Here is a 15,453-nt window from a genome sequence, read left to right as displayed (position 1 = left end):
GGACTCCTTCTCCCTGCACCCCGACCCCCTACCCTGTGTCTTCAGCGCCGGGGAGCCCCGTCCCCTTGCCGCACAGGCACAAAGACACACAGAAGTGGTCAAAAGAGGCAGACACGCAATGCACGCAGATTGACTCGCCCCGTGGAATCGCAGATGGTCGGGGTGTGGACTGACACTCTGCGCTTCCTACGGGCCAGGCCGTGTCCTGAGGGCTTGACACGCGCCATCTCATTTAAACCTCACGGCCTCCCTTTGTCCTCTCAGCACCCAGCTACTACACGGATGGGGAAACTGAGGCTGAGAGCCATGGGGTGACCGCACAAGGACAGAGCAAGGAAGTGGCACAGCTGAGACTCCAATCCGGGCCCTTGGCTCCGAAGCCACGCATGGCCTCTCGTGAGTGTGTGGAGAGAGAACAGGAGCCCTACTCACAGAGAGAAGGACACGGAGACACGGCCACACCTGCCACAGGGTCGGGAGACTGAAGCAACAGCAAATACCAGTCCTCTGGGAAAGGCAAAGCGATCAGAGGCCACCAGCCTGTGCCCCACCCCAGTCCCCCAAGGTCCCGCTGTCACTGCTGACGCCATCGATACGCAGCCAGCCCCACATGTCACACACAACGTGCTGTCCGCACCCAGCCCCACATGTCACACACAGTCAACGTGCTGTCCACAGTCACAATCTCCAGAGACACTGTCACACGAGCACGAACCTTCCAGGCCTTCTTCCCAGGCTACTCGCCACTCCACACCCCTCTCCTACACACTTCCCTGCCTGGCCTCCTCCGTCCAGCACCCAGCGGCTGCCGCTTCCACCCCAGCCCATGGGACATCTCACACCTCCCTCCTTGGCTCCCTGGCGGTGGGGGAGGGGTCTGCAACCACGGCACCCGGGAAGAGCTGTTGCGCAAGGAGGGGCCGGTAGCCATGGTCCCATCAGGGGGAGAGGCCAAGAGCCCAGACATGCTTCCTTGGTCCCCTTGAAGCCCAGATCCCCACCCCCCACACCCAGACCTTTCCAGCACACAGGGCCTGGCCACCCTACTCAACCCCCCCAGCTCGGGAGTCCCGGCCAGGGTCAGCATGTGGGAGGCGGGCGGCGAAAGGACGCAGCTGTAAGGGGACTTGGAGGTGGAAATGGAGACTGAGGTCAGAGGCCCAGGGGTTAAGTCCGTGGGGAGGGGACAGGGAAGAGGCTAAGGGCAGAAGTAAAATAGGGCAAGGCCAGAGGCCATAGGGAAGGGTGTGGGGCTGGACCAGAAGGGGAAAGGGTCACAGAAGAAAAGGGGGTACCCGAAGACTAGAGTTAGGATGGAAACTGAGAGAGGAGCCGTGGGTGCGGCAGGTAGGACGGGGCAGGGGGGTGGTGTGGCAGGTGGATGGAGGAGGGAGTATGGCAGATGGGGCAGATAGGGAGGTAGGGCGGGTGGAGGGTATAATGGGTATGGCAGGTGGAGCGGGTAGGGTATGATGTTGGGGGGGAGGGTGGGCAGATGGGGGGCGGGTTTGGTGGGAGGCCCAGAGGGAGGCACTGGGAAGAAGCAGATGTGGAGGAGGGGAGCCCGGAGAAACAGCCAGAGCCACGTGGGACAGGAGGCCAGGATAAGGATGTGGGGTGCGGCCAAGAGGCCAGAGGCTGTAGGGGAGGCAGGGTCAAGGGGCTGCCGGGAGGGCAAAGGTCACGGGAACAGAGGTTACAGGGGAGCACAGACAGCAGCAGGATCTCAGGCAACGTGCCTTGCGGCTGCTCTGGGGGCGGGGCGGCCTGAAGAAGCGTGGCAAGAACAGGGCAGGACACAGCGGGCTGCCCCGGGTGGCCCAGCGGGGAGCAGGCAGCGGCCCCGGGGGGAGTCACAATGTGGGCTGCAGGAGAATGGCCCGGAAGGCTCAAGGAGGCCCCTCTGCTCAGGAAGGTCAGAGGACCCAGAGCCAGGGAGTGGGGAGCCGGAGAGCGTCAGACCGGCCAGGGCGGCTCCGGGAGTGCAGAACAGGAAGGGGATAGGTCTCAGGGGCAGAACCGCGCAGAGGAACCTCCAGGAATCGGGGGTGGGAGGGGGGGATTTGAGGTGCTGATCCCATGGCGGTGAGGGGACTGAGCGGATTGCGGGGGGGGGTGGGGGGTCAGGGGCCAGGATCCTTACGATGTGCAGCTGCAGATAGTCTCCGAGGCCGGAGGCACTGTCCACCCGCACCAGCACAGCACTCCGCTGGTGCGTGCTGAAGCCCACGGCCAGGCGGTCCATCCTCGTGCTGGGCCGGTCATTGGGGGGCCACGTGTAGGTGATGAGCGCTCCCCCCTTCCCAAAGATGTATGTGGTCCCGGCTGCAGAGAGAAGGGAGAAGGAGAGATGACTTCAGGAGAGCGAAGCGAGCAGGTCCTCGGGGCTGCAACCAGAGCACGGGGCCACCAGGCCCTGCCATCCCAGGGAACAGTTGGCGGGCGGGTGCCCGGCGGAGGGCCTGTGCACGCGCACGGACAGACGTAGCTGCCTCATCAAGGATTCTAGCTGTAATTACAGCAAAACAGAGAGGCGACAGAGAGAGTGGCACAGAGAGGGAGCCCAGAGAGAGGCTGCAAGGGGACTGAGAAGCGCACCGAGGGAAGGCAGGACCGACCTGGGGGGGGGGGGGGGGGGGGCTGGGCCCTACCGGCTCAGCTTCTCCCAGGGCTGGCAGAGGTGACAGGTCGGAGGTGTGTGCTTCTGTGGGGCCAAGCTGAGCAAGCACTGAGGCAGAAGGAGCCCCAGGCGATGGCGAGTGGAGCAGGGGCTGTGTTCAGCTCTGACTCATCGCCTACAGGCTGGCACCCTTCCACTGCCTGCCCCCACCTCCTCCCAAGCCCCTGGAAATCCTGGTCCCAGTTTGTCCAGGACTCCTTGCTTTCACTCCCAATTAGGAGGGGGGCTGCCTGGGGCCCAAAGAGGGGGTGCCTGGAGCCTTACCCATCAAAGAAGAGACAGACCTTGGGGGATGGGGAGACGGGTACAGCGGACTAGAGACTGACAGCCAGAGGAGGAAGGAGGCAGAGAGACAGATGGACAGAGAGGGACAGAGAGGGGTGTAGGTGAGAGAAAGTGGGAGAACAGGAGCCAGAGATGAAGGCTCCCTCTCCCTGCCCTCCCCCACCCCACCCTCTCTCCCCTCTCAGTCTCCTCCATCCGGCTGCCGGGGGCGGGTGTGAGGTCCCTAACGATCTCAGCCCCAAAATAAACCCCATTAGTTGCCATGTTCCCTCCTGCGGCTGACTGGGCTCCCTGAGGGGTGGAAGGGGTAGGTAGGGGCAGACCGTTGGCTGGGTTGGGGGTGGGGGGCTGGACACCCAGGTTCCTGGAAGGGAGCCTTGTCTGGGAAGCCTAGAGGTCTCCTACTCCGGGGGCCTTCAGACAAGGAAGGGAACTATCTTGCATTCTTTAGAACCTAAATAGAGCAGATGAGATTCATAAAATGCTTAATTAAATAATTAGCCACTAACGACTCCTCTCAAAGTACTTCTGGGGGGGGGGGGAGGGGAGAGGGGTTTAGGGGAAGACTTATCCAGAGAGAAAGGTGGTGGGGCCTGAGGGCACGTGCCTGAAGTAGGCTGGGAGGAAAGTGGGGCCTTGTGGGTAGGAGAAGTTGGGGTGTGGGGTCAGGGAGCTAGGAGCCAGGGAGGGCAGGCCCGAGGGAGACTTGAGGAGGGCCTGGGGCCTAGACACTTCCGAGGAACAAACTCTGTCAAGACGGCAGCCCAGCTGGTCACCCCCCTCAAGGCCAGGCCCCTCAAGCACCTTGGGGTCTCTCACCTTAGGGTCTAGGCGCCCCACTGCAGTTTGGGCAATCACGGATGAGGGGGATCTACCCCAGGAAGCCCCTAGGCCCCTGAAGGAGAGGGACCCTGAGTGCCTTGGACGGAGGCACCGTCTACACCATCTGCAGGCCCAGGGAAGAGCTGAGGGGAGAAGGGGAGACTCCTGCCTGGGTCCCAGAGAGGCAGCAGGGGTTGGGGGAGAAGGAACTGTTCTCCAGAGCGCTGGTCATCAGCGCCTTCCCTCTCCCCAGATCTGGCCTGAGAGGAGAGATGACCCCGGCCCCCAGGGCAGGGCAGGCAGGAAAGAACCACCTCGATGTCTAAAAACTGACATCTGGCCACAGAGAGTGACTGGGAGAGCACCCTCAGCAGACAGAGGCAGCTTGGCTCTGGCCCCTCCAGACCCACGAATCCTTTATACTTGGGGGGGGGGGAGGGGGGCGGTACGGGGTGGGGGCTGGAGGCCCCGGTGTCAGGAGGGAGCCCCAGGATCAGGGTGGAGGGCTGGCTGGGGGCAGGGTACACAGTGAGCCGCACCCCCACCCCAGGCGGGTCACCTGCCCGGAAGGGGCCAGGCCTGAAGGCCGGGTGCAGGGCAGACCTCTCAGCCGGCAACAGTCTCTCCATTCCCAACACTGCAGCACTCTGGAAAACCGGCTGTTTCCATGGCAACCACCATACCCAGGGTCCTCCCTTCCCCCTCCACTCACAAGCGGCTAGTCCAAATTTGGGGGGTGGGGAGGGCCAGGGGAACAGAGATTGCTGACCTTCTTCCCCACGGCCCCCTGACCCGGCCTCCCGGACCAGAGGCCGCTGCCTCTCCACCCTATGGGCTCCGGGGGGCCCCCAGGTAGATGTGGGGAGTGGGGCTCGTTGGCTTTCTTGGTCCCTCACACCTGCCAAACCCCATTTCTGTGGAGCCTGTTCCCAAACCTCCCAGGTCTAAGCGAAGGGAGGCCCTCTCTCCTCACTTCCCCACCCCAGGACCCCAGACAGTACATCACCGTGTACAGAACCCGGCCTGAACCCAGACAGGGCCTGAGGAGCGGGCAGGCCCCGTGCCCCACGGGGCAGTGAGGCCTCCGGGATCGGGGGCCCGGCCGGCAACCCCAGCCCCGGGCCCCACGGCAGACACGTCCCCAGTGACGCACCCGCAGACCCCACACCCACACCCACACCCAGGCGACGACACACCCAGCCGCACACAAAGACCCAGCGTGGAGAGGCAGACTCCGATAGGAGACACGAGGCGGCCAGCAAACATTGTGGTAAAAGTGCACAAAGGCAGGCCTGGGCGGGCAGCGAGGGCAGGACTGGACGGCCAGCGTCCCCGCGCCCAAGGCCAAAGGGCACCTGCCCACAGCCCTCCAGTCCCCAGCCCAGGCCACGCTCAGCCCGGCTTCCCCGGGGGCTTTATTACCCAGCTGTTCTGACGCTGCAGCTGGTTATTACACGGGGTGGGCCTGTTAAAGCCTAAGGGCGTTTATTACACTGTGGGGGAATCGGGTGGAGAGACACTGTCTTAGACCGATGAGGTTGAATGGCTTATTGGACTGGGGCAGCAGTAATTACCCTGGGGAGACATTTCTCCCCCCAGCAGGGCGCCTCCTTCCATCCCGGTAGGGGAGGAAGGCAGGCAGGGGGATGGGGCTCTGCCAGGTCCCTTCTGGTTGCTCCCCAGCTGGACCCCGAGCCCTGGAGATAACTCTCGCCTCCCCTCCCCCCCGCCCCTCTGCAAGCTGTTCTGTACGCCCCCGGCCACCAGACTCCCCTGGAGGGGAAGTCATGGAGACAAGGAGCCCAGGACACCACACCACATCTAGAACCTCTGAAAGGTTCCAGAAAGGGCTCCGGAGAAGAGAAGGGCCTAAGCCAAGGCCCAGAATATTAACTCTAGGAGGCCCAGACCCACTGTCTTTGACCTCCCCATGTAGCTAGTGAGCGCCATAGTGCACAACAGGGCGGGGGGGGGGGGGCACACAACCCCAAAGCCCAAGACAAGAGAGCCTCTGGCCAGAAGCAAGATGCCACAGGCCCAGGTGCCCACCGCCAACAGCCCAGGGCTGGCACCTTCTGTCCACACCCCGCATAGTCTGGGCCTCCTGGACGCAGAAATTCACTGACCCAGTAAGACACTAAACGATCAAGAACCTTCCATATAGTTCCCACACACCTGCATTCTAGAAAGACACACACACACACACACAACCATTAATAATGGTTAGCTAACCCAGACCCAAACAATAAACTCATTCCATGTGAATAACCACCCATGCAGTGATGCCCCTGTGGTTCAAACTACATGTGCAGCCCATCCGTCTGCCAGTCTCCCAGCTGCATTAGAAGCCATGACAGAAACCTTCTGGTAGATCTCGAAATCATGAGAGGATAAAACGTCCTGCACAATCCAGAAAAGCCACGGTCCTAGGTGCCCATAGCCCATCCTGGCTCTTTGTAAATGGACCTTCACTACCCTGGCGGTGGCGGGGGGCGGGGGGGTCTCCACAGTCCCTGGGCTCAGCGCTCTGGCCCACTTCTGGGCCACACACCATCCAGTCACAGACCCCAAGTTCACCCACCCATATGCAGAATCAAAATAAATGCCAGCCCCCTTTATAAGCTGGAGTGATGAATCCAGAGCTCTCCATCCCTGGCTTCAGGGAGTAGTAGAAACAAAGGTCGGGGGCTGAAAGGCTCTGAAACCAGAATCAGGGTCAAGGACCAGGAGAGTGTCACCCCCTCGGGGCATTTTTCGGATCCAGGTGTACTGGCCCCCCCCACACACACACACCCACCCACCCAAGCCCAGATGACATCAGGTGCAGGGGTGTCAATGGGTATCTGGCAGGTGGATATGGATATTATGCAACAGGAGGGGTTGAGGGGTGGAGGTAAGTGGAGGGAAAGGAGGAAAGGAGGAAAGGAGGAGGGAAGGGGGGAGAGGGGGGAAGGAAGGCAAGGAGAAATACGGGGAGAAGCCCAGAGAAAGGACACAGAGAAGCAAGTGCAGAAGGAGAGGCTCCCTCACACCGGGGGATGCGGGGGAGATGTTGGGGCAGAGAGGGAGGATGCCCCTTGGTCTAGAAAGCTCTCCCAAGTTGGCCTCTTCCTCTAGCCAAGCAGGGGGTCCCAAGAGAAACCTGTCTCTTCCCCTCCTCTCTTGACTAAGGTAAACAGAGGTGGGGCCAGCCAGAGGGCCTCCTCCCAACTCTTCTATCTGTCCTCTGACCCTCTTCCTCCCTCTCACCTGCCTAACCCTCCATGGGTCCCTCCCTTCCGGTTCCCACCACCTTCCAGTTGTGTCCTGCGGCTGCTCCTCGGTTGTCCTGTGGCACTGGGCAGCCATTAGCCCTCTTGGGGCTGTTTTTCTCCTCCACACAGCAAGGGAGTGGACATCTCTGAGGCAACCCCAAAACCAACATTCCTTAGCAGCGCCACCCGCCCCCCCCCCCCCCACCTCCATGCTCTCTCCTCCATTTTCTCTCCCGGTCTCCCAGCTCCTTGCATCCTGACCCCAGCTCCTTTACTGAGCCCTCCTCTGCCACTCAGCTCCTAGGAAGGTCCCTCCTTCCAATCTGCTCGCCTCTCCTGGGCCTACTCCTCTCTCACCTCTGGCCCTCTGCTCCTCACTGCACGCACGCTGCCCACTTTGCACATCGCCTCAGTGCCCAGAAGGCTCACGTCCTATCCGGGCCCCTTTGGGAGGAATCACTGGGCCTCTGGGGAGCCAGAGGGGACAATGAAGAGGAGGGACGAGGGCACAGAGGGCCCAAGAGCTTGTGGGGAGAAAAAAGGGGGTTAAGAGCCAGAGAAGGTGTGGGCTGGGGAAGTGGAGGAAGAGAGAGACCTGGGAGCAGAGCGCTGGATGGAGAGGACCCCAGTCTTATGAAGACATGAGAGGAGGTACACTGGGGGAGAGAGAGGGAGGCAGTAGAGAGGAGGGTGGGAAGGGGCCACTCTTGGGAAGGGGACAAAGACGGAATAGAGCACGGAAAAAGAGGAAAAGATAGAGTAGAAAAGAGGGTGAGAAGATTGGGAGGGACACAGGGGCAAAGGTTGGGAAGCAAAGATGGACGGAGGAGGAGTAGCACGAGGGAGGCAGAGAAGAGCGCAGAAATGGTGGACCGGGAGGGGCGCGGAGGAGAAGCGAGGAAGACACAGGCATGGCAGATGAGGGAGGAACAAGAGTGGAGTGAAAAAGAAAGAGAGGTGCTGGATGGGCAGAGATGGCAAGTGATGGCCGCACAGAAATGGGAGGTGACAAGGGTACAGAGGGAGAGCTGGTGACAGCACAGTGATGAGAGACGATAGGAGTCCAGATAAAAGGTGATGGGAGCTTGGAGATGTCAGAACACCATGGGAGTCAAGGTGGGAGGTGATGGGGGGGACAGGAACAGGAGGCGAAGGAGGCGCAGAGATGGGAGGGGGGGAGGTGCAGAAGTGGGAGGGAGAGAGGTACACAGATGGAGGGGATACGGGTCCCCTATGGAAAGGGATGCCAGTATGCAGGGAAGGGACGTGATGTGTGGACTAAAATGGGAAGTGATAGGGTCTCCGGGATGGGAGGTGACAGGTCTGACCTGGACTGGGAAGGAGGGACCTGAGATGGGAAGCGATGGGGTCCGGCACGGGAAAGAGGGGTGAAGTGTCAGGACGTGTCAGTGATGGAGAGAGTGCAGAGGCTGGAAGTTGTGGGGTGCGGGGACGAGAAGCGAGGGGTCACGGGGACCAGGGAGGACAGAGGTGGAAGGCGGCAGGCACGGAGTTAGGAAGGAATGGCACACAGAGAACCTGAGGGTTGAAGCTATGAAGTGATGGGGGGCCGAGGCGGGAGGTGATACAGGGCCGAAACAAGAAGTGATGGAGGTTGGAAATGGAAGTTGATGAGGTCTGAGAGGGAAGATGAAGCCGGTTTTGAGATGGAAGGGTCACGAGGGGCTGAGATAAGAGGTGACAGGAAGTGGAAGGTGACGGAGGACTGGCCCAGGTTGATGGGGTGACTGGGATGAGGGGAAGTGGGGAGATTGGGCTGGGAGATCATAGGGAGCCTGGGGCGGGGAGGGGGGGGAGTGTGAGTTCCAAGCAGTAAGGTTGCAGAGGTGAGAGACGCTGGGGGTCAGAGGTGCAAGTAGGGCAGAGGTGCAGAGGGGTTGCAAAGGAGAGATGAGGCCCGGAGAGGGCTGGGGCAGGGGAGGGAGCTGACTGTTTGGGGGGTGATGGAAGGCCAGTCAGAGGGGAAACGGGGTGGGTGTGGGGGGGGGGGACAGAGGTGAAATAGAGGCGGACATGGGAGAGGTGGGAGAGGAAGAGACGGGACACGTCAGAGGCAGAGATGACAGATGGGGCGGAGGGGAGCATAGCTGGGGGGACAAAGATGAGAAACTAGGCCCAGAGATGCCGGAGGAACAGTGGGAAGGTAGGGAGGGGCAGAGGTGGAGGTGAGCCGGCTGGAGAAACGGTGAGGGGCAGAGGTGGAGGAGAGGGCAGGGTAGGGGGAGAGCTGGACTGAGGACGAAGGCACAGAGATGGGGAGGTGATGGGAGCGGAAACAGGAAGGGGTTGACAGACCGAGATGGGGAGAAGGAGGTGAAGGTGAGGCAAGAAAGGAGCGATGACGGCCAAGCTGAGGCCGACGCAGGGGGTGATGGAGAGGCCAGGGTGGGGCCGAGGAGCTGGGAGCCCGAGATGGTAGGTGAGGGAACGCGGGCCCGCAAAGCGGAGGGGCCGGGCCTCGGCGCGCACAAGCTGGGGTGCGGCCCGCGGGGCCGGGGCCGCGCGCACGGGAGGCCCGGGGAGGGGGGACGGGGGTGGGGGTGGGGGGGGCCGGCCACGGCAGAGCGCCACTTACCGTGCCCGCCGCGGGTGAGGAAGGGCATGCGGTTGATGGCGATGGGCACGGTGCCGTGCTTGCTGTGGAAGTGGTGGACGTGGTGGGTGGTGCTGAGGCTGGAGGAGACCCGGGCCCCCTCGGCCGCCCCCAGCAGTAGCGGCAGCAGCAGGAGCGGCAGCAGAGGTGGCGGCGGCGGCGTCGGGGGCCCGGCCAGGGCGGGGGGGCGGCGCGGGCACCCCCCCGGCCCGCTCCCCCCGGGGGGCATTTCGGCCCGGGGGCGGCCGCCTCACAGCCCCATGGCCGGGGGCGGGGACGCGGGGCTGCGCAGCCCCGCGAAGCCCCCCTCCGGCTCCGAGCCCCGGGAGGGGGGGTAGGGGTGAAGAGAAGGAAAACCAGAGCCCAAGCCTCGGTCCGGAGCCAACGAAATCAACTGGATCCCGCCGGGGAATCCGAGGTCCGCGGAGCGGCAACGCCAAGGTCCAGGACGCCTGGGTCCATCTCGAGGAGCTAAGGGTCTGCCCGCATCCCGGCGGGGTCGGAGCGGCGCAGAGGGCCGTCAGAAACCCGGGGGAGCGCCCGGGGGAGGGGGCATGGTGCCGGGTGGAGAGGTAGGGGAGGCGCGGGGGCCAAGCAGGGATGGGAGAGCGGGGGAAATCCTGCGGAAAAACCGAGCCGGGGGAGGGGGGAGGCCGGAGGGGAGAAGCGGGAGAACGACGGAGACTAGGGCCGGCCGCGCCGCTGCTGCCGCTGCCGCCCGACGGAGGCCGGGGGGGAAAGGAGGGAGCGGCCGGGGGGGGGGGGCGGGAAAAGGGAGGAGGGAAGCAAATCCGGGTGAGGGGGGGAATGAAGGGAGAGGAGGGGAGAGGAGAGGAGGGGAGCGGGACTGAGCAGAGGAAAGGCGCGAGCCTGCGAGATTCCGGTGGAGAGATGGAGGCAGCGGAGTGTTGCTGCAGAGGCTGAGGGCTGGAAGGGAGAGGGAGGGAGGAGAGGAGAGGAGCGGAGAGGGAGGGGAGAGAGAGCGCGGGAGGAGGAGGGGGCAGGGCAGAGGGACCCGAGCGGCTCCCGATCTGCGGGCGGCGCTGGGCAGCTCCGCCGCACGGCACCTGGCTAGCCCGCCTGGCGCTCGCCTCTCCTCTGCGCGCGCCCCGCCCCGCCCCTCCCCCGCGCCCGGGCGCGCGCGCGCTCCCCTCCCGCCCGCTCCAGAGAAGGGGCCCTGCTGAATAATTGAACAGGACTGAGGCTAGCAAGAGAGGCAGCTCTCTTCCTCCGCCTTCCCTTCCCCCGCACCTGGACGAACCCCAGTGGTGCCCTCTCTGGTCCAGCGCGCAGAGATGTGGCCACGGCCACCTCTGCACGCACCCCTCGGAACACACGTGCACGCTGGGATGTGGACGGGTATGGAGACACCCACGTGCCCATACAGGCACCAGTGAGCGCGCAGGCACACACACAGGCTCAGACACATACATGCATACATGTGCTCATAGACACTGGCGCACGGACTCACACTCGGCGCGGGGGAGGGGCAGGAGGTGTGCACATGCACAGAGGCACACATGCGCGCACACATACGTGTTCGGCCGCAAGCGATGAACAGCCAACACACACACAGACACCTCCTCCCAGCTCACCCTCCAAAAACAATGACCCAGAGCCTCACAGGTACTCAAGGGGAAGACACGTCACACACGTACAGTCTTCTCACTACCTTCCCAAAAGGGTGCTCCCCTACCCAGCACACCCTCGCTGGACGCCTCCGATCTTCCCCTCCCCCGGCCTCAACCTCTCCCTCCACGGAGTTTTCAGGACACCTGTCCACTGAGTGTCCCATTTAGGACAAAAACCCTTCCTGGGTCACTTAGGTTCGGCCGAGGAAGCCACTTCTTCTAGGTGCCCCTCCACTGGGATCTGCCTCCCCCCACTCCCCACCGCAGAGTTTTGGGGACCTCTGGGAAGCACTTGTCATAGCCCAAGAGGTAAGTGCAGAGAGACTCCCGTCCCTTCATCTGGATGTGACCTCTGCACCCACATCAATCTGGGTTCAGTGAGATGATGGTCTCCTCGAACCAGGGAAGGGGTGGGGGTGGGGGGCAGAGGGCCAAGAAAGAGGAAGAGGGAGGGAGGTGGAGATGGACCTGGAAGGAGCCAAAGAAACAGGGTAGTAGAGTGAGGAGGGGTGGTGAAGAAAGGGCAAAAGGAAAGGGGAGGCGATGTGAGAAAGGGGACAGGGAATGGGGGCGCACAGGCAGGAGAGGGCTGGCTCCTGCTAATTGATTCTGAATTTCATCTTCCAGCACCGTGAGCCGGACGGGAACGCCTGAATGCAGTCAGCACCCAGGACAGCTCCCCTGTTGCCCAGGTCACCTCCCCAACCTTGTGGGAGCACGTGGCCCCATTTGGCCCCTGGCCCTTCAGAAGTGAAGAAAGGGGTCCCCAGAAGAGAAGGAAGCCTTCGAGGTGGAACATGGCTCCGTGAGGAAAGAGACACTGCAGCCTGCAAAGCGGGGCTGGGGCCCCCTGAAGCCTTGTCCGCCTGCCCTCTCCATCCCATCCTTGTGCCCCAGGCTCTGGAATAGAGACTGACACAGCTCTGAGCAGGCAGAAAATTTATGGTCCCAGAGGGAAGGAGGGAGGAGCCGGTGGCGGTGAGAGGAGAGGAAGGGAAACCGCCTAGAGGCCAATCAATATCAGTGAGTGGGAAGTGGAGAGAGTTGGAGGGGGTGACGTTGGGGAGCCAGGGGGGGAGACGGAGGGTAAAAGAGGAGAGGGAGAGGTGTGCAAGACATCAATAGAGCCCGCGGAGATGAACAGAGCAAGTGGAGAGATGAGAAGGGGAGGGCAGGCATGGGGAAGAGCTGATATCCTGGGAGAGGGGGGTTCTGGAAGACAGAACCCTGAGCAGGCCTGATGGGAGCGCCTGGGTCCCAAACCCCAGCCCTGGAGTCTCAGCCCCATGTCAAGCCGTGTCCCTCCTTCTAGCTTCCCTTCGTCCCTCATTTCGTATTCTGTTCTCCATTCTCTCCCCCACTTTCCTCTCTCTCATGGCAGAGATGGGTTCTCTCCTCTGATCTCTCCTGCCTTCCCAGAGCAGACTACTGAACTTTAAAGGGACACAGAGGTCCTGCACACCCCATGTTACAGACGGAGAAACTGAGGCCACAAGCTGGGAAAGGTTGTCCTGAATGAAGGTCAGACGTCTCCCCGCCCCAGTCTCTCCCCCACCAGACAACCCCAACGCTCTGAGGACACCCTGGCCATTCCCACCCTCCTCCCTCTCTTCCGGCTCTGGGCCCCTTCATGCCCGTGCTGTTCCCAGGGCCTTCACACTCAAGCAGGGTGAACTGAACAGGCCTCTCGGCCAGGTTCCTGCTTGACCTTGTGCAGCGGCTGGGCCCCAAGAAGACCAGCCATAGAGGGACAGCACGAACAAGACACAGAGCCGAACGTGGAGAATTAGGAGGCACGATCCCAAGAGAAGAGGGAATTATGGTTTGGGAAGTAATGGCACAGCCCCCAGCCCCAGGTTCCTGCCCTGCCCTTCCGGGGCAGAGATCTCAGAAGGTCCCCCAGGGCCGGTATCGGGGGAAGCAGCAGGCAGAATCCCAGCAGCTGCCAGGTTGCACCCACCTTGTCTTGACCTCCACGGCTCTGCTCAGGCCTGCCACCAGACACAGACCAGTGCTCGGGGATGGTGATTCTTCCCAAGATATGCCCTGCTCCCCAGCCCCGAGTCTCCCTGCCTCCCGCCTTCCTGGAACCTGAAGAAGCGGTTCCAGCCTCTCTTCCCACCCTCGCTAAAAGATGACATAACTCCCTAAATTCCCAACAATCTCTATGCCCGCTTCCAGAAGGCTCCGGTATGTGCCAGTGTAGTAGTGACAGTGGGCAGCAGTATTTCTTGACCTTGATCCTTTGCATCCCAGGCAAGAAATGCCCACTATTAGGGGCGCCTGGGGGGCTCAGTCGGTTGAGAATCCGACTCCGGCTCAGGTCATGATCTCGCAGTTCGTGAGTTCGAGCCCCGCGTCGGGCTCTGTGCTGACAGCTCGGAGCCTGGAGCCTGCTTCCGGTTCTGTGTCTCCCTCTCTCTCTGCCTTCCCCCACCCCCCATTCACACTCTGACTTTGTCTCTGTCTGTCTGTCTCTCTCTCTTAAAAATAAATAAACATTAAAAAAATTAAAAAAAAAAAAAAAAAGAAATGCCTACTTTCAGCACCACCACCCGGGACTAAATGAACAGCAGGAGGTCATGGAGTCAGGAGCTCCCAGGTTCCAGCCACACTCTATCCCCCCAGCACCCGAGAATTTAGGGCATGCAAGTGGCCTCGGTTTCCCCATCAGTTAAACAGGACGGCCGGTCTCCAGCCCACTGCCTTCACTGAGGAATAAATTAAAAGAGCTTTGTGAACTGCCAAACGCTAAACAACCAGTGGGGATTATTACTGTTAAGCATCGAAGTTACCACCGTCTCCAGATCTGTGCACAGTGAGTGAGCTGGATAGAAAGAGGCCCCGCTCTGTCTTTCTTCCCCGGGGAGCCAGGGCTCCAGTGTCCCTGAGCCCTGGGGGACATCGTCTGGGGGCTTTGGGAGGAACAGAGAGGAGCAGGTCAGACGAGGAAAACCCTGAAGACAGGATGGGAACAGGAAGCGGAGATCCTCAAGCCTGGGCCAGGCCTCAGAGCCCCCCAACAGTGCTGAGGAAGACGGCAGGACATGCTTCCCACAGAGAAGGAAGAACCAAGATCTGCCCAAGAGCCCAGTCCCTGGAACTTGTAGGTGGATCCCGTAAGAGACTCAGGACTCGTGCCCGGATGACTACGGCTCCAAGACGTGGCAGGGAAGCAAAGGCACCGACCCCAGTTCTCAGCCCACATCTACTATTAACTACCCCCAGAAATCCACTGACCCCTCCAGGCCTCGGTCCCCATGTTTGTAAAATGAAAAAGCCCAGTCCTGAGTGGTGTGTGTGTGTGTGTGTGTGTGTGTGTATGTGTGAGTGTGTGTGTGTGTCTTTTCCCAGGCAGCTGACTGGCCACACCCCTGGTCTCTCCACAGGGCTACCCCGAAGGAAGACCATTCAGGTGATGCCTGAGAAGGCTGCCCTCTTCCTCACTGCTGCCCGCAGGCCAGTCGTCCGAGAGAAACTCCGCAGCCCCCCTCAGATAGGAGTCTCCCTCTCTCCACTTCCTGCCCCAGCTGCCCTCCCTCTGCCAAGCCCTAACCTGCTGCTGGCCACCAAGCCCCGGTACCAGAAACTGCCGCTGACAGTGCCCTCTCTAGGGAGGGGCCTCAGACAATATGCAAGTTGGCAGACAGATGCCCAGACAGGGAGAAGAACGAGGCAAGGACGCTAAGGAGTGTCCTTGTGGCTCCAAGGGGACCACCTACAGCTGAGATTCTTGGCGGGGGGCGGGGGGAGTCGGGAACAGCATGACTGCTGTCTAGGGAAGCCAGCTGTCCAGCGGCCTGGCCTCCTGGGAATCTCCTGAGCCTGCCCCCTTGGGAGCGGGCCGACTCTGGGCAGGAAATTCGAGACTTCCGCTGCACTCTCCCGAGGGCACCGGAGGAAAGGGGGTGCAGGTCGACGCCTGCCCCCTGTCCTGAGCTATAGCAGGTACATCAAACCTGTTAAGACCATCACCGAAATCTCACAGGGAGAGCAACAGAGGCTGACATCTTTGGGTACAGGTGAAGGGGGCAGCGTCCAGCCAGCTCCGAGCAAAGGGAGGAGGCCGTCTTATCAGCAGATTGCCCCAGGGGCTCAGGCAGCAGCAATCCCGCCCAGGCCCCAAAGGAAAGACTCCAAGGGGTCGAGGGTTGAGGGTCGACAGCA

General features: G+C 61.8%; 1 protein-coding gene and 1 long non-coding RNA gene across 34 annotated transcripts in view; one reads left to right on the top strand and one right to left on the bottom strand.

Moving 5' to 3' along the window:
- Positions 1-15,453, bottom strand: part of NRXN2 (neurexin 2) — a 108,424-nt gene that overhangs the window by 25,633 nt on the left and 67,338 nt on the right. For 28 of the 32 annotated variants that reach the window (XM_081790236.1, XM_081790243.1, XM_081790241.1 and 25 more), the window contains one exon: positions 2,144-2,325. In XM_081790236.1, the coding sequence (XP_081646362.1) occupies positions 2,144-2,325 (182 nt within the window). Of the gene's footprint in view, positions 1-2,143; positions 2,326-9,637; positions 10,918-15,453 lie in introns of those variants that run through there. The other 4 variants (XM_060607136.3, XM_060607138.3, XM_060607137.3 and 1 more) reach the window with 4 other exon arrangements.
- Positions 9,033-15,432, top strand: LOC132661957 (uncharacterized). Of its 2 annotated transcripts, none has more exons than XR_009602460.3 (3): positions 9,033-9,477; positions 11,482-11,595; positions 11,914-15,432. It is a non-coding gene; the product is annotated as an uncharacterized LOC132661957 (long non-coding RNA). The 2 variants fall into 2 exon arrangements; XR_009602461.3 differs by lacking the exon at positions 9,033-9,477 and adding an exon at positions 10,114-10,227.

Source organism: Panthera onca, chromosome D1 (genome assembly GCF_046562875.1).
Source record: "Panthera onca isolate mPanOnc1 chromosome D1, mPanOnc1 haplotype 2, whole genome shotgun sequence".
Classification (NCBI taxonomy): Eukaryota; Metazoa; Chordata; class Mammalia; order Carnivora; family Felidae; genus Panthera; species Panthera onca.
Note: the sequence above shows the minus strand (reverse complement) of the source record. Positions and strands in the feature narration are given on the sequence as shown.